A 19824-nucleotide genomic window follows, 5' to 3' on the forward strand; every position below is an offset into this window, starting at 1 on the left:
CATTACAGACTCCTCTGAAGTGAGAAGATTTTAATGAGATATACCCTGTTTCATCAACTAATAAAGATACAGACTCAACAAAGATGACATCTCATTCTCAGTGTAACATTAAACAGGAACAGTCCAGTAACAATGATGCCTTATGTATGTAAAGATTAATGAAGAGGCATCACTTAATTGCCCAACTTAGCATACAAAGTGTATTAATTTGAAGCCCTCTAATACAAAGGAAACTTTCACTTTGGGACACTAAGGCAAAGGTTTGGATATAAAGAAATGATGGACTACATAATCTATCCACCATTTCATGTAAACTGGAATGAAGTAGGAAATAAACAAAGATCAAAACTTGCATTCACAAAAGCCATTTCAAACATAGTGACAGCCAGCGAAAATATCTGCAACTCAAATATTGCAGGAAGTTTCTATCCCTGTGAATATGAAAACTCACTTAGAATTTGCAGGCTTTATTGTGGATAGGTGGTGAAGTTTAGGGAACTTGATGTCATTCTTGACAGCAGTAGTGCATAGGGGTTTACAGTGCTAAATCTTTTGGAACTAAAATATTCACTTATGTCAGACACAAACAATCATAAACTCTGAGGAAAATTAGATATATGCATCATGATATTTTTCATACTGGATTCACCTACCAAGCATACTCCAGCCTTGTGCTTTTTAGATTCTTCTCTTAGCTAAAACTATATCAAACAAATCTTTTAGAATCAATTTTATTACAACAGAAACTGAAATCACAATTCTATCCCCAAACAACAGGAAAATCATGCTACTAAGTGGTTTTCAAGAAAGTCACATAAGCTGTTTAAAGCAAGCTTGGTAGGAAAACCTTAAAAATCACAAAACAATGAATTGTGGCTTATGGCCATTTTTTACCATAAAACTGTACTGTACCGCACTGTACTTAACCAAGTTGGGTCTAAGCATAATTGAAACTCTTCAAGTGAGATTCTGTGTTTGAGGCACTTAAAAGATTAAAACCAAACATCATAATTTGCAAAGGAAACCAATAGATGAAATTCAGAACTACAAATGTTCGACAATAAATGCCAAGAACCATCCTGGCAAAGTAGGCATTAGTGTAACAACTGGAACAGTACTTGTAACCTTCTCCAAAACTACAAAATATCTGAAGCATGATTAAATATTACATGCAGCAAACAAGACCATACTATAACTTGTACAGAAGGTAAGCCACAAAGAAACCCCTGCATCCTCTATGAACAGCTGATCAAGCGATAACAAACCATACATCATTAAAGTTTAAAGGTAATACCTATGGGAATATCCATTAAGTCCAAATATATTCCTGTTATTTAAAGTACTTTACTTTTAGGATGAGGGACAAATACCACAAGTATCTAGTATCATCAAAGATACATGTCAAGTACTCCAAGATTCAAATGTATAACATGATAATCAGTCCTTCACATTAATCACGTAAGACAGGAGATACAGTACAAATAAATGCATGAGCTTCTCCACCAATTAAATGTGGACGATCTTAAAAAAGGATTTTTTTCCGTCTGAAAGTATAAAATTTTTCAAAAGCTATTAATTTTTCCTTGATAGTATGTAACAATATGGATCAATGATTATAAAAATTGAAATGTGGGTTTTCTAGAGGTCAAATGGCTGATATGTTTTATTTTACTCTATATCTTATTGCTGTTACTCTCAAATTCTTTCCTTACGATAAACCCACAAACAATTACAAAAAAAAATATAATGAATTTTATGGTATAACCATCTTCAAAAGTATTCAATTCCACTTAAAACATTTAGCCAAAATGAAGCACGTAACAACAACTGTCGAAGTGCATCAAAAGAATACCAAGAAAAGAACTGCCAAAAGTTGAAAAAAGTATCATATAATCCAAAGTTCTGGGATTATAAAATAGCTTGCATGATATGTAGTACGTAAGTCTGATGTAAAACTCCATTATAAATCATGCACGTGATAATTTAGTGTAGAATAAAATCTGGCATAAGAATTTAGAACTGTTTAAGTGATCATCTGGTGTGACAATCTATGATGAGCTACATCCAAACTTGCATGAATGCCTTACAGGCAACAATCTGGGACTCAACTACATCATCAATTTTCTCATAGTTTTGAATAAATCCATTAACTTAAGTTTTTGTTTCCCCTCATTGTTATTCAACATCTATCTAATAAATCAAAAGTACAAAATTCTGACAAATACAAAAGAAAAGGTTACATCTTAAACAATAATATCACCAAAAATCTTTGGTTTCTGCCATACAAATATGAAAAAAATGGTACTAAAGTGCTCTCTAACTAAATGGTGTTTCTAGCATTTTCTACCATTATGAATTCTGTTTCAGCATCACCTCATGTATTTGCTTTTGGTATCTCATTGCTATAAGCTATGTTAATCATCTCTTGATTATTAATCACTTCTAGTGCTTAATGGCTAGCAATATGAATATTCATGATCATAGCAGGACATAGTCTATAAAGCTAATATGACAATAAATCTCTAATTTTTCTTGATTACAGTATACCATATACTTAAATGGTTACGGAAAATACTGTCATCTAAATCCTTGACATTCACAATAATACATGCTATCTTTTAAGACCCCATTGCACCCAGGAATTTCTTCATTAAACATATTTCTTTATACCATAAATTGTAGTTCAATATGAAAGGTTACATCATAAATAATGTATATAATTCTTTATACCATAAACTGTAGCTAAATATAAAAGGTTACATCATAAGTAATCGATTAACTCTGTCCATCATATTGTGTTATCAATGAGGTATTGATATTCTGATACAAGAATTACAAGCTAAGTAGATTTTCACAATTAAAGTTCCCCTTTTTGTTAAAGGAAGAACATAGTTTCAACAATATCTGAAGATATTAGAAAAGTACTTGCAATCTCTAAACACTTCAATATAAAGTCTTGCTCTTTCATGAAGCTTATCATCGTGATGCACAATGATGTGAAAAAACAACTATGGTAAATAAGAATTGACACATCACACTAGCCATTACACTCAAGGGTATATGCCTTTCTTGTCTCCTTAAACCAACAAAGTCGTGCTTTATATTCTTTACTCTGAGTAACATGACAAGCCACAACAAAATATGTCAAAATAATGACTGAATTAGCTTGATCAAAGAAACAAAAAATGGTATTTACTGCAGTTCAAGGTCAATTTTTGTAACAACTTGAGCAATTAGTATGCATCAATATAAATACATCAAGCCCTTGATATATATCACAATTTCATTTTCATGATTCCAATACTGTATATTGTCATATGATCTTAGATACAAAACAAATTTGGCAAACACAATTCACTTCATCACAGTTGATCTCATGCAAAATGAGATCCAAATTCATTCTCTGTACCACAAAAGGCATGACGATAAGAATAAGGAGAGAGTGACTAAATCAAGCTTGATATGAAGCAATCATTTAAGTTTCGCTCACACACACACACGTTATAACCCTTCCTCTTTGCAATAAACATGAACCAGCAGTATTCTCAAAGAATTTGTATACTGCTTCATTCTATATCATGTTTTGACATATCAATTTCATTCGTTATTGAAAGGAGTAAACCAAACTTGCTGTAACCAATACACCAGTTTAATGTACATAGAGTACTGTGAACTCTTTCATAGGTAAGATGAATATTGGTAAGCTTATGACCTGATATGTTCCCCTATTTCAGAAACTGCCTATTGGATGGTAACCATTCCTTGAGTCATATTTTTCATCCCAAGTTAGCTCCTGCAGACAGAAAGGCAAAAACCCATTCAGAGTGACCGCTCTTACCACAGAGCAAAATCATGCTCTGCTACATTCAGAGGGAAGATTAAGCATGGAAATTGCTCTAAAGTACACAGTATCTATAAGAATAATTCAGATAATCATTATCCTTATGCTTATAATGTAACACGTAAAACATGTTTTTAAAACATGCTGTGAATGGGATAAATTTCCACTGTTCCAGCCCAACCAATATGATAATTAGTCCTGTACAGTGATGAACTACTGTTCGTGTATATCTTAGCATATTCCATACCTACTATTCAAAATTATTTCAGTGAAGAAATGTAATAGTATGGGGTAGTCAGAGTTGCTAAACTGTTAACATTATGGGTTATGGAGCAGAAAATTGAGGTCAAAATGCATTCTCTGATATCCAATAAGAAGTCAGAAGTTACTGAGGTCAGGACACAACCTGTATTATCCCTTAAGAGGTTAAATTTGAGTTATACAATTTTGATATTTATACCATTCAACAGGACACTTATCCTCATGAAATTAATGTGATTACTATTTGTGTGTTACAGGGAAAGAAATTTACACATTGCCTCAACTCTTAACCTTGTATATGTGTACCATTTCTTTACTCCCAACCTATGCTAGGTACCCAGTAATTAACCAGCTCCGAAGGAAGGATGAATATCTGGGTTGGGCATAGACCAACAGCCATGCTTGAGAACTGAACCCAAGGGGGCCTGACCCAAGCAAGACCATGGTGAATCCTGGTTAGTAATGTGTGACTGTTTGTCTGTCTGTGTAAATATCTTATATATAGGTAGATAATCATGGGCTCTAACAGTAAGTGTTAACATCAGAAGCAAGAAGTCATCTTAGAAGAGGTTGTACCACTCTTAGCCAAGGGTAGGAGTAGAGGCTCATTGAGGACCTTCCCATCCCAAAGGAGCCCAACTTACCCTGCTTATGAGCAATGCAGAGCCTTAATGCTGTAGGAGCTCATTGAAATGGTTTCAAGGATTGCTTGAGATGATGATATGACATCCTATTAACTTAAAAGCAACATATCTTTCCAGTTCATTCTACAGAAGCATCCATTATCTTGAAACCTATCACAGATTTACTGTAAATCAGAGTAAACTGATGAACTTTTATAGCTACTTTCTGCTAAAAGAAAAGACATAAAAGCAAATGTTGTCAATCTTTAATCCTGCCTACATTTATAAAATTACTGATTAGCTTGTTACAACTACAGTAATGCAAAGACACTTTCTTTGTCATCAGTCAATAAAATTTAACTCTTAGATAGATCCTGGTATGGTTTTCAAGAATTTTTGTGAGGTATTTCTCTAACATTCTGACTATTTATACGACCTTATGACACTACTGTACCATGGTATAAAAACTGTTTCTAATAAAACATTAAATACATAAGATTTCAAAGAATCTGTTGGAAGAACTTAGCATGAGGCTATGGCATTAAATACATAATCTTGCATCCATGCTCATATTCCATAAAGCAATGAACTTTATCACAACTGCCACAGTATAATCTCTCCCTCCTGGGATTGCTTACAAGATAATGTAGCTACCTATCCATGTACAGGGTTTAATCAGCCTAACTGAACTGGCAAACTGGGCCTCAGTAATATCGTAGTAACTATTCAAATGTGTTACAAACAAAATATACAGAGTTACTATGGCCTACTTTCCCCTAATCACAAGTAGAAACAATAGTAATCCAGTATATAAAGCTCATAACTAGCAACCTAAGTACTTTACAAATTAGCATGCAAGCTGCAATTCTTTAAAAACTCTTATTTATAAAACTTGAGCTCCGAATCAACACAATCTTTAAATAAGTCATCCATCTCTGACAGCCTTTCCGGATCGAAATTCTGAAGGCATGCCTCAGTCTCCTGCACGCACTTTCTCTCAAGGGTCCGTAAAGTGTCAACAATACTCCCACCATTCTCTGTAGCAGCCTGTTGACGGCGGTACAACAAGTGGGTTCGGTTTACTTTTTTGGCAAATCGAGGAATAACCTGGGGACAAAAAACATAATTTATCTTTAAAATACTAAATGATCTTCTAAAAAAGAAAAAAATAATGTTGGTTTTAATTTTGAAAAAACATATCTCTTTAGAAAGTCAAATCCTATTAGCATCAGAATAACTATTGCTCTCAGAGAGACAATAACACCATGCATAAGGTGTATCTGCCGGGATTTCACCCTCTTTAACCACCATGATATCTATGAGGCAAAGTAATGTTTGTTCACCAACACCCAACATTTATATCTTCCTCTTACATTATAAAGGAGACTAATCTACAATTCTTAAGTGATCTATCTATAGACCTGTCTATATTTCTGAAGCCTATTCTCACCAGGAACTCCCATCAGGGGATGGCCATGGCAAAAGAGTCTCCACTTACCCGTCCTTACATTCCTCCCTCGCATGCACCTTTCCAAGCATTCTTCCAATTCACTCCCTCTACTCTATTTCCCCATATCAAAGGTGGTCTTCCTCTCACACAAACCCCTTTAATCATACTATCATAGATTCTTCTTGTAAACTCCTTATCTTGAATTCTGACATGTCCAAAACACCTCAAAGAGTACATCTCTCAAGGAATCTCTCTAGTATTGTGAATCAATAAGGTAAAGCTGCATTCACTAATGTTTTGCAAGAAACTCGACTCTTTAAGGTAAAGCAACTGGGAGGTTGCCAACTACAAATTCTAGTGGGCTTACTACATATACATATCTATTATTATTATTATCATTATTATTATTTTGCTTTGTCACTGTCTCCTGTGCCTGCGAGGTAGCGCAAGGAAACAGACGAAAGAAATGGCCCAACCCACCCCCACACACATGCACACACACACACACGTCCACACACGCAAACATACACACCCACACATCCCAACGTACACACATATATACACACATACACACACACATATACACACATGCACACAATTCACACTGTCTGCCCCTACTCACCCCCATCGCCCACCCGCCATACATGGAATAACATCCCCCTCCCCCCTCATGTGCGCGAGGCAGCACCAGGAAAAGACAACAAAGGCCCCATTCGCTCACACTCAGTCTCCAGCTGTCATGTAATAATGCACCAAAACCACAGCTCCCTTTCCACATCCAGGCCCCACAGAACTTTCCATGGTTTACCCCAGATGCTTCACATGCCCTGCTTCAATCCATTGACAGCACGTCGACCCCGGTATACCACATCGTTCCAATTGACTCTATTCCTTGCACCCCTTTCACCCTCCTGCATGTTCAGGCCCCAATCATTCAAAATCTTTCATTCCATCTTTCCACCTCCAATTTGGTCTCCCACTTCTCCTCGTTCTCTCCACCTCTGACACATATATCCATATATCCTCTTGGTCAATTTTTCCTCACTCATTCTCTCCATGTGACAAAACCATTTCAAAACACCCTCTTCTGCTCTCTCAACCACACTCTTGTTATTTCCACACATCTCTCTTACCCTTACATTACTTACTCGATCAAACCATCTCACACCACATATTGTCCTCAAACATCTCATTTCCAGCTCATCCACCCTTCTCCGCACAACTCTATCCATAGCCCACGCCTCGCAACCATATAACATTGTTGGAACCACTATTCCTTCAAACATACCCATTTTTGATTTCCGAGATAATGTTCTCGACTTCCACACATTCTTCAACTCTCCCAGAACTTTCGCCCCCTTCCCCACCCTATGATTCCCTTCCGCTTTCATGGTTCCATCCACTGCCAAATCCACTCCCAGATATCTAAAACACTTCACTTCCTCCAGCTTTTCTCCATTCAAACTTACCTCCCAATTGACTTGATCCTTAAACCTACTGTACCTAATAACCTTGCTCTTATTCTCATTTACTCTCAACTTTCTTCTTTCACACACTTTACCAAACTCAGTCACCAGCTTCTGCAGTTTCTCACATGAATCAGCCACCAGTGCTGCATCATCAGCAAACAACAACTGACTCACTTCCCAAGCTCTATCATCCACAACAGACTGCATACTTGCCCCTCTTTCCAAAACTATTGCATCTACCTCCCTAACAACCCCATCCATAAACAAATATGTATATGTCTGTGTGTGTATATATATATATATGTATATTTTGACATGTATAGGTATGTATATGTGCTGTGTGTAGACATGTATGTATATACAAGTGTATGTGGGTGGGTTGGGCCATTCTTCTGTCTGTTTCCTTGCGCTACCTTGCTAACATGGGAGACAGCGACAAAGTATAATAAATAAATAAAATAAATATATGGACATACAAGATTCTTAAGTCTATAGACTGGGCACAATATTTCAAGGATATAAAACTTTTATAGTAAACTTACACACAATTATGAGACTAAAGTTCTATTATATGATAAATCAGACTGCATAAGAAATACTTTGGCCCTTGCCTTTGCTGGATCCTCTTCAACAGCAATCTTGGGACTCTGAATATGAGGTGAAATCTTTACATTGTTGGTAAAGATGAACGGCTTAAAGACTGAACGCTGGGGATCAGGTGTTCCAGTAAACCAATGGCAACTGGGTCTTCCTGAACCATGGCTGATAACTGACACCTAAAAAAAGTAAGTAAACAATTATGACCACGTCAAGTTTTTCTTAAAATCTAAAACATTTGCACAACACAATCATTCCACTAAGTTTATATACTAACTTTGATTTCATCATGGCTTTCCCTTCCACATAATCAGGCATACGGCAAATCACATGCATGCCCATATACACAGGCGCATAGCATGCACGCACACATACACACTAACATTTAGTTAAAAAATCCAGATACATAAGGGCTTTATCTTCAAATTCTGATGAAATGCTAAATACATACATATCTCTGGGTACTCACCTACAAAAATTCTATGTTGTGTTAAAGATTACTTTAAAGTAACTTCCTTGAGCATACAATGATCTACAGAACAATTTGCAGCATTGGCTTTTGAAACTTCGAGAAGCAAGAGATTTATAAGCTCTTCTAATGTTGTATACTGATTGTCATAAGTTTCATGCAAAAGATGGTAAAAGATGCCTTAAAGTGCCAAACATATATCAATACTGGTAATGCTTATAAGAAAATAAATGATTAATGAAACATACAACTAAACAGGTATACTGAATCTTCAATAAGACTCTGCTATGAAATGAGTAAATACTGAAATTGTTTACTTAACCATCCAGTATATACACAAATAATGATTACAGGTATCAAATAATAGTTTCAGTGAAAAGCAATTAATCAACAAAATCTCACCAACTATACAGGAGACTGCAACAATGATCAGGCTAAGCAAATCAAAGGAAAACTAAAGAGGCCAACATTCATGAGCGAATTCAGTACGTCTTCCTCCATATTTTAACCTCTGTATGGGGCTGTTAAAAAGTAGCTCTGTGCTGAGTTTCATCAACATTGGTTGAAAAACTGCATTAGTGGCAACCAACTGTAATTCTTGGTATCCTCTGACCATGAATAGTGGCTAAAAACAACAATCACAAATTTGTCATCATCATTAAATGGGATATGTGCAAAGCCATCTTTGAGCCAAGTTTCATGAACACTGGCTAAAATATAGCCAAACAAAGGCCAATTTCTTTTTTTATTTTTGACATGTTACCCCTATAAACCAACAAAATCTGGTTAAATCACTAATGTGATATAAACTGGGGTAAGGAAAAAACATCTTTGTGCAGTGTTTTGTAAACACTGACTAATGTATGGCCAAGTAATGATTAAAACATATGTCTTTTTTGGTGATCTTTAACCCCTCTGTCTACCTACAAATACCTATAATGAGATTTTGTCAGTATGCAGAGCTAGCACACACCACTTACTGCATGCTTTGTTGATTGATAATATTGCTTTTCCCTACTGCAAGACATATTATATCAATGTTGGGCTCATCCTGGACTATTCTTAGCTATCTACACAGGTTTCTTTGGAATTCTTCAGTGTACATTCCAGGCATACTTCTTACTTCACTTGGCAGTAAACTGAATAACTTTTCAATTTTTCTTATTGGGCTCTCAAAAACTAGTATAAGTGGATCATATCACAAATCTATCCTGTGAAGCATACTAAGATTGTGGAAAGAAATCTCTAGGCAGGGTTTTTTCTCAAATGAAAAAAATCAAACTGTAAATTTTAGGGATGTGTGACCTCTGACCCCACAATAACCTTTAAAAGACTAAAATCAACATAAGAGATAAAGGAAGCTAGGTATTATGAACCATGGTACATGCCTACCAAGTTTCAAGTCAATTGACCCAAAATGAAGAAATAGCACAAATCCTTTATTATTGGAAAGAAGAAAGAATAGAAGAAACTCAGCTAAAGCAATATGTCTCTCAGGAGGACATAATCACAAAATATGAGCATTGGGATCTCAAATCAATTCAAGATCTCATAACTCCTTACACATAAAATATACATTTGGAAGTAAGCGTGCCCCATGATTTTGTATAATCTATTCACTTTCCATTCTTGACTTTAAGTACCATCCAGAACTGGAAACATATATTATTGAAATAAGTCTCAGCTTAAGCTATACCTTTCCAGGGAGGCTTGAATATATCTCAGATATCGAGTGATCAAGGTACATGATTCTGTCCTGCATATACTGTATTGTAATTACATGTCCACTGATCAGTTAAGTAACATGAAATTATCTAGTAAACAATATGCAAAAGTGAAGTTTGGCCAATTAAGAGTTAGATTGTAAAACTCACCATACTACCAGCAGTAGGGTGGTCATGGTCTGTGCCACGGCAAATTCCCGATTCCCTGTCGCGTAGTACCTCAAACATTTGTATCAAGGTAAAGTCACCTGTCAATAATCCAGATTATACTGTACTAACCTAAATCAAAACCAAACTTATCCATGACAACAGTCCCATTGTTATACTTCATAATGAATGGGGTTACTACAAAATATAACTTATCAAATATATTGTCAAGAAAAAACCAGTACTTTGGTAATCTGAGTCTTGGATGCTAGAGGTAGCAGTGTTCAAAAAGGTATTAAGTTTAAAATTATGCTTCACTTACTGCCAACTGTCTTTTTACAACAATTTTATTTCTGGTACCCTATCAATGCTCTTAATACCTATTCATTGCCTTTCCATATTTTTCTACCTTTTCCCATATTCAAAGCAGCATGGCAAATGCAGAATCTTCCCTAAATGCTCTAATCAATTACAATCTCTACAACACCTTTGCATTTCAGAAACAAAATAGCACTGCTGTAAATTTTTGCTAATAAATTATGCATGTTGATGTAATAAAAATGGGTAATGCATTAAAAAAAAGAAATCAAGGGGATTAACTGTGCATGGAACACGTTGTAGTACAAACTGAAAACACAGAAAATTACTTTACAAGTCTGGGAAAGTAACAAACGCAAGTGAAATGGAAAACTGCATTCTGAAGGAAAGTATGATTTCTAGGAAAACAAAGATATACTCATATTGCTATTATATATATAGCCACAGCAAACACAACTGCAAAAGATGAGAAGTGGTGCTCATTCTTTTCCACCCTTTGCATCTCAAAGTCCACAGCTGCATTGAATTTGGAAACAATTCAATGAAACATTAAACACACTATTCTTTCTCTATACCTACATTATAGATATATTACTCAAGAAATCATTGTTTGTAAAGTAAATCAATCACAATTATATGCATGAATGAAGAGGTTTTAATTCAGTTCTATTAGTGTTACCTACTATGTAACAAATATTTGGTCATTTGCATTTTGTCTTTCATATTCTTTGGAATACTGGATATACAGCCAAGCTGAACAAAAGTTGAATATGAATAACAGAAGACAGTCTTACATGCTATAAATATACACAGCCTATATGCTCTTATGTAAATATAGGTCAAGTTGCAACAACATAACTATAGCCTATTATCAATTAACAATCATGTATCTAATAACAGTATCCTACTCAACTTCATTTTAGAACATTTCTGCTTCAGAAAATATCTCCGAGGAGTAGGGCATCATACGAGTACTGTAAAATGCATCATGCAAAATACCACTTATCAGCTCTTTATCATGCATTCATGCAAAAGCATGGAATCTCTCACAAAGGGCAAGGTCAGTGCTCATTCTTAGTTTCGTGGCAGAAAATATCAAAGGCAGGCTTTCAAATTTCTAGTTGGAGTGTAAAAAATTTAAACAAATTCATCTATGTATAGTGTGCACATCATGCAATAAGTATGCAATCAAAAGTGGTTTCTATCCGATAGAGAAAGTCACACTTATCTAAATTACATAAGCCCTTTTCAATTTATAGCAGTTTCTCAAGTAGACCTTCAAAAAAAAAATTACTCCAGTTCAAGTGATATAGATATCTCTGCACATTCCACTATATTGGCTTTTGGCCTAAAAATCAACTTTCACTGTCATTCCACCCTTCCCATCTGGGTCTTACTCATAACTTTTCCATCATCGCTTATCCATAGTCACATATTCTTTTTTTTTTCTTCATAGATAATCATTTTCACTATATATCTACTTTCTCACCACCAAACTTCATCCTCATTTTTTCCATATACTGTGGTGCCATTCTCTTCCCATGTTCAATATCACCTCACTACTATATACTTTGCATTAGATCATTACCCAAACCCAACAAAACAAAAAAATTTGTACTAAACGAGAGTTAGTTCAAAATATAAAATCAATATAGATATAGGAATTCTACTAGAAAAAAATGCTAATCGAGAGAGAAAGTCAGGCTCGGTCATATTGTTCTTGTTACCAGTTTACCAACTACTGTGCACAACTGTTTGCAATTATGCCAACGTTTGTTTAATAGATCTGCTTGATCTATTCCCTGCTTACTGGAAGAGCATACTGTTATGCACACAGCAAACTAAAGCCAGAAGGATACACATTTCAACACATTTCATACTTACATTTCCCCATGCTTAAAAAAATGATTCCAGAGAACCCATCAAGGAAAAAAGGGGATGATGAACAAAACATTGGTTACACCTCCACATTGCCAACAAAACAAATGGCAGTATACTTAGTATTAACTGTCTTCCTGAACAATGATACCCTTATAACAGTGGACTAAACAGAGCATTCAATTCTTCCCAAGAAAACTTCTTATAGCTTCCTGTTCTGCAGTTGACAATAATTCAGAATCTAAATCTAAACTGCTGCCTTGAACCCATGCATTAAGTTAATGATACCATCACAATCATCTACTACACTTAAATCAAATAAATCTTACTGTATTTCTTAACGGACACTTCAAGAGGCTTTATCACAAACCTCCTTGCAATGAGGTAAGACCACACTTTTAGATGTTAAATATAGAAGTTTGAGGAATGAAAAAACACTGCTACTGCAGAAAAAAACTACACACAGCTGTGAGAACACTTCTTTAAAGAGGGTTACAACACCCATTTTGTCAACAGAATGGGGTGAATCCTTAAGAATTCATCCCCTACAACCATCATAAAACCTATGAGGTCAGGAGATGCTCATTCACATTACCTCAATGACTCTACAGTTCCTTACCTAGACCCACGGCCTCAGCACAGAAGTAACATAGCAACACGTTCCAATCCATTCTATTACTTCAGCAGAGGCAGATTATTTGTTAAGAAGCAGCTAATCAGGTTAAGGGATTTGATGGGAAGAACTATTGAAGATGATGACGAAATATGTGCATAACTGAATAATAAGTCTTAAAAAGTTTTCACCCTAAAGGAGGCCATCAAATCAATTTTTTCCTTCAACTGATTGTAGCATAATTTTGGTGCTGCACGAGCTCCTTGTGAAAGAGCCAATAGGGTTATATGATAATTATAAAATAGAAATTAGATTAATAAAAAAAAAGAAAACATAATAATAATAATAATAATAATAATAATGATAATAATAATAATAATAATAATAATAATAACTAATAACAACAATAATGATATTAATAACATTTCTTTTTCATACTTGATAATTGTTTCCTGTGTTAGTGAGATAGTGCAAGGAACAGAAGAAAGGCTAGTGCAAGGAACACAAGAAGAAAGGCCACATCTACTCACATATATTATCAAGCTTCAGATGCCTAATTTAGTCCACTGACAGCACCTTGATCCCAGTATACCACATCAATCCAATTCACTCTATCTTGTGCACGCCTTTCACCCTACTGCATGTTCAGGCCCCGATAGCTCAAAATCTTTTCCACTCCATCATTCCAAATCCAATTTGGTCTCTCCATTCTCCTTGTTCCCTTCACTTGTGACACATATATCCCTTCTGTCAGCCTTTCCTCACTCATTCTCTCCATATGTCCAAACCATTTCAGCACACCCTCTTCTGCTCTCTTAACCACACTCTTTTTATTACTGCACATCTCTCTTACCTTTTAATTCCTTAATCAATCAAACTGCCTTACACAATATAATGTCCTCAAACATTTCTTTTCCATCACATTTACCCTCCTCTACATAGCATTATTTACAGCACATGTTTTGAATCCATAGAAATGGTTGGGACTACAATTCCTTCAATGTTCCTTCAAACATACTCATTTTGGCCTCACACATAATGCTCTCTCTTCCCATACATTCTTCAGTGCTCCAAGAACCTTTGCCCCTTCCCCACCCTATGACTCACTTCCACTTCCATGGTTCCATTTGCTGCCATGTCCACTCCCAGATATCTAAAACACTTCACTTAACATTTCACACAACCTGGTTCAGTCCACTGATGGCACGTCAACCCCAGTATACCACATTGTTCCAATTCACTATATTCCTTGCATACCTTTCACCCTCCTGTATGCTCACGCCCCAACAACTCAAAATATTTTTCACTCCATCTTTCCACCTCCAATTTGGTGTCCTAGCTCCCTTAACTTCTGACACATACATATGTGTTTGTGTGTATGTGCGAGTTTGTGGGTAAAACACAGCAGCTGGGAACATATCCCGACTGTGCTCCAAATGGGAGTAGGGAAAAATGGGCTTCTTTGGGTGAGGAGGATGAATGCTGAGAGATATCTAAGCAGACATACATCAACTGAGGGCTGCTGTCTCCTCTTTGCATCACTGCAGCTGACTGTCCTTTTAAAAACCTCCTCCTTTCTGTAATGTAACCCTAAATCAACTGTTCACTCACCTTTCACTCCCATTAAACCTTGCGCTGCAAACAAAGTCTGAAAGAATTCCACTGAAATTATAACTGAGAACATACTGAACTTTCACTTGAAACAATTTAGCTCACAGGTCTCTTCAACCACTCCTGTTACACAAGAAAATCCAAAACATCTAGAAACTTGTGAACATAATACCCATCCTAAGACTTTCCACTTCCCATCTTCTTAATAATGGCAAAAAGCAGTCAGCAAACCTATAGCTGGCCACCAAGCCAGAGTCACTCAGGAAGTCTTCACCTTCTATATCCTCAAGCTCTATATTGGAGTACCCGAAAGTGCAGTTAGTGCTCCAACCCTCTTCAACTTCCTCGAACATGAATTCCTCTCATCTCTTGCAGACCACATTGGAGAAGTCCTCTCATATGCAGATGACCTCACCATCACATCACAGCACCCTGACACTACCCAAGCAATACCAATATGCACCACTACAAAACAGATTGTCTTCACCACAGAAATCTTCCATTACCCTTTTAACACTGATGGATATGAATCTAACCTACACCCTCCCACCATCCAGAGTAGTCAACTACTCCCACTCACCAAACTACAACCATTTTGGGTATCACAGAAGATTCACATATGATATTCACTACCCACACACCAAACATCACCAAAAAAATCCCAGACAGAGTAAACTAAACCAGTCTCAGATTCAAACAAGAAAATACATCTATTAGCACCTTCTACAAACAATTCATCTGCTCCATCTTAAACTACACCTCATCTGCTTGGTCATCCACTGTCAAAAGCAAATATGAAAAAGCTGCAAAGCATACAAAACAAAGCAAAAGTATTCATCACCTACACAATGAAACAAAAATACTTCCAAAGCAATCTCACCTTATAATGTTTGACACTTAGCCCTTTGCAACAAAACCACTCATATCAACCACTAACCCCCATGTAGTATCAAAAAGCTCACCCCTACTTCACACTTTAACAACCAATACTTGAAGGTTCACTTTTGTCCAATACACAATGTAATGACAAAACTTACATAAGACTTGACAGACTGAACAATCATCCTCCCTGCTTAGTCTTAAACACCATTCCATCAGACATACATACATTCTTGGCAAGTACGAGTTACCCTCTATAGTCTGCTTTCTGGAACAAATTACAATCCATCATATCACAACATCCTCTTGGGCCCAAGATTCAACTGACATACTGAAACACTTACACCTTAATTGTCCTTTGCTCACCCTACAAAGACACACATGGAGCATCAGCACACATAATCATGACCTGTGGTCCTCCCTGGTGGACAAAGCTGGCATCCTGACACTGCCAAAACCCTATATCAGTGGATCCTGAAAAAAGGAAGTACAGGTAAAGGTATAAAACATACACAAGTGTTCCCAACTTTGCATGCGAGTGGTAACACCATGAAAAAGGAGTCACTTATGACAAGGCTTTATCATCATCAGTCAATGGAAAAGAGTATATTTATGTTAAGGTCCCCTTCTCATCCCAAGGGAACTCAACTTACCTTGTTTCTACCCAAAGCAAAGCCTTAAATCTATGGGAGCCCCATAAAAGGGTTCCTAAGGTTGCATAATATTAACAATAGTAGCTAGATAGACAGACAGGCAGACAGATCAACAGAAAATGATGCACATTTCTATTTGAATAAATGACAGTAACACTACTTATAATCATATGTGCTCAAATATAGTAAATCAGTCTGGCAGTCAGGCAACTAACAAAACAGAGTATTTTTCACAATGATATACCATAACAATCTTTAAGTAATAAGATATCTTTTTACTTACAACAAATGATTATATCAGTATCATTTCCAATCATTCAAGTTCCCATATTCAAAGTCTAATAGGCTAGTGACAACATTCTGCTTAATGGATTATTTCTTGCTTTCTTTCATACATGTTCAATGTTTCCTGCATAGTAAGGTAGCACCAGGAACAGATGAAGAAAAGGCCTCTTTTGCTCATTCTCTTGTGGTCATCCAAAATGCAATGAAACCACAGCTCCCCATCCAAAACCAGACCCCACACATCTTTCCATCTGTAGTTTGCCCTAGTTGCTTCATATACCCTAGTTAATCCTTTGACATCATACCAATTCACTTTATCCCATGCATTCCTTTCATCCTCCTGCATGTTCAGGCCCTAATCACTTAAAATTTTTTTCCCCTACATCTTTCCATCTCTAATTTGGTTTCCCCTTCTAGTCCGCCCCCACTTTTGACACATATATTATCTTTGTCAACCTCTCCTAAGTCATTCTCTCCACATGTTCAAACTATTTCAGCAAACCCTATTCAACTAACTCAAACATTTTACTACACCACTCTCTTACCCTATTAATCACTTAATCAACCCTTCTCACATCCCATATTGTCCTCAAACATTTCATTTTGAACACATCCACCCTCCTCAGTACATTTTCATCTACAGCCCATGCCTTACTCGTATCATGCAACATTACTGGGACTACCATACCTTCAAACAAACCCATTTTTGCCTCCCAGACAACAACCTCTCCACATATTTCTATATGCTCCTTAAAACCTTTGCCCCCTCATCCACACTATGACTCAATCCTGCTTCTGAGTGGTTCCATTTGCTGCTATGTCCACTCCCAGGCATATAATACACCTTTCTCTAGGCAAACCCACACCTCAATTAATCCATCTATATGATAAGCTAAACTTGATTACCTTGATTTTATTTACATTTGTGCTCAACTTCCTCCTTTCATACACTCTCCCAAACTCAGACACCAACTTCTGCATTATCTCACTTAAATATGCACACCAATGCTTTGTTATCAGCAAACAACTGACTCACTCTCCTAACCTCCTCAATCCCTACATACTGAATACCTACCCTTCTCCCCAAGACCCTCTCATTTATCTCCCTCATCACCCCATCATAATACAAACTGAACGGTCATAGTTATCTTCATCTAGAGCCACTCATCCTCCCCTTTACCTACTCAAAACACATCTTATTCACTTGATGAAAACTCACTACTTTAAAAAGTTTTCCTCCCACACTATATATCTGAAACACCTTCCACAAAGCATCTCTATCAACCCTACCATATGCCTTCTCCATGTCCATAAATGCCACATAAAAATCCTTCTGTTTCTCTATCTCTCACAAACATTTTTCAGTGCAGACCTAAGTCATAAATTCTCTACTACTTCTGGAACCATAATCTTCCTCAAGCTGAAGCTCTCTGCATGCCACTAACCTCATCTTGCTGAGCATGTCCACCCACTCCAATCAACACCAGAAACTCACACAACAGTTTGCAATAAACTACTGACACACCTATCCCCAAGACCTCCTATCCCTGACACTCCACCTCCTTAGACAGCCATCTGTTATCACAATTGACATGTTATGATCAGAGCTTGTATGGACAGATATAAGAACAGGGTTATACCTCCAAAGTGAATGTCAGAAACAATCCATGAACAAGTGCATAGCTAACCAAGTAAGCAGCTTGATTTTTCTCTTAGATAAGCTATGTGGTATGTCACCAACTATATTACTATAACTCATTCAACATTTATCCATTCATCACTTAATGTTCAACTAATCATCATTTCGTGCATGATGTATGAAACAAAGTAGTTCATAAAATTTCCTGTATATCTGCCACTCAGATTATCTCAATGTACCTCACTCATGTGCTTATCCAAAGCATGAAAATATCCATTATCTTGATCTTAAGATCCTTTATGATAAGTTAACTAGTTACTATCATGACTTCCCAGTTCTATAATATCTTTAATATCGCAACTATGTATTTTCAGTCAAATAGCTTCAAACTTTAATAAATCAGTCATCATTATTCAATCACTACTCTTCTAAACAACTTACCAAGTTCACTCAACAAACTTATACCACTGTCATTAGAACACTCACCTTTGTTGTCCTTGCCTTTAACCAGTGGCACAATACAAGCATTCTGCCAATCTTAAGGCACATCAGCATGATCCATACATACAAAGAAAATCCTAACTAACCCCTAACTAACCAATCAACATACAGGGATCCTCATCCTTCAGAAATTCAACTTCTATACCATCCACTCAATAAAACAAAACAGGTGCACATCTGATCAGGTATCTATAAGAATGTGTATATGACTAATGAAAAGTTTCTGCAATAGTTTTTTTTTTTTCATAAATGATCATCCCATACAATTGAACAGATTGTCCATTTACATAAACCTAAAAGGCATTTATTAAAATTTTCTGTAAGTAAGGATTTCTCTGCATTTGGTCATATCTCTAATGTATATATCTACATCTATGATGCCCTCAAGGGGATGATCATGGTAAAAGAGTCTCCCTATAACTAGTGAACTCCAATTCTGCTTTTTAGCCTTCAGTGCCTCACCCTTAAGAGGGCACTGGCTGAGGGAAACTCTGGTGCAGGTTTCCTACCTAATATTCCTACCAACTATGACCTAATGTGTCCACCTAATGTTCCTGCCTAATGTTCCAACCTACTGCTTCTACCTGGTGCTCCCACCTAACATTCCTACCCATTACATCTACATAATGCTTCTACAAAAGGCTACTGCCTAATGTTCCTAACTGCTACTTCTATCTACTGCTCCTACCATTTTGCAAATATGCAGGTCCTGCACACACCATTCACTGCAGGGAAATCTAGAGTTACGAGGAATGTGTTTTGTAAATTAAGTGTTGTTAAGTGTTATGTGGAAAGATTGCAAGTCTGTGGACAGAATGCCAGTAGTCCAAATGTGGGTGAGGCAGAAAGAAAAGACAGCTACTTGC

At 36.4% G+C, this 19824-nt stretch overlaps 1 protein-coding gene across 6 annotated transcripts in view; it reads right to left on the reverse strand.

The window, feature by feature from the left end:
- Positions 1-451: 451 nt before the first annotated feature.
- The window catches only part of LOC139761316 (secernin-3), a 54054-nt gene continuing 34681 nt past the window's right edge, over positions 452-19824 (reverse strand). For 3 of the 6 annotated variants that reach the window (XM_071685372.1, XM_071685371.1, XM_071685370.1), the window contains exons 6-8: positions 10585-10682; positions 8256-8420; positions 5460-5832 (exon numbers count right to left, since the gene is read on the reverse strand). In XM_071685372.1, coding sequence (XP_071541473.1) covers positions 5605-5832; positions 8256-8420; positions 10585-10682 — 491 coding nt within the window. In that variant the 3' untranslated portion in view covers positions 5460-5604. Of the gene's footprint in view, positions 5833-8255; positions 8421-10584; positions 10683-19824 lie in introns of all 6 variants that reach the window. The other 3 variants (XM_071685374.1, XM_071685375.1, XM_071685373.1) reach the window with 3 other exon arrangements.

This window comes from Panulirus ornatus, chromosome 40 (genome assembly GCF_036320965.1).
Source record: "Panulirus ornatus isolate Po-2019 chromosome 40, ASM3632096v1, whole genome shotgun sequence".
Taxonomy (NCBI): Eukaryota; Metazoa; Arthropoda; class Malacostraca; order Decapoda; family Palinuridae; genus Panulirus; species Panulirus ornatus.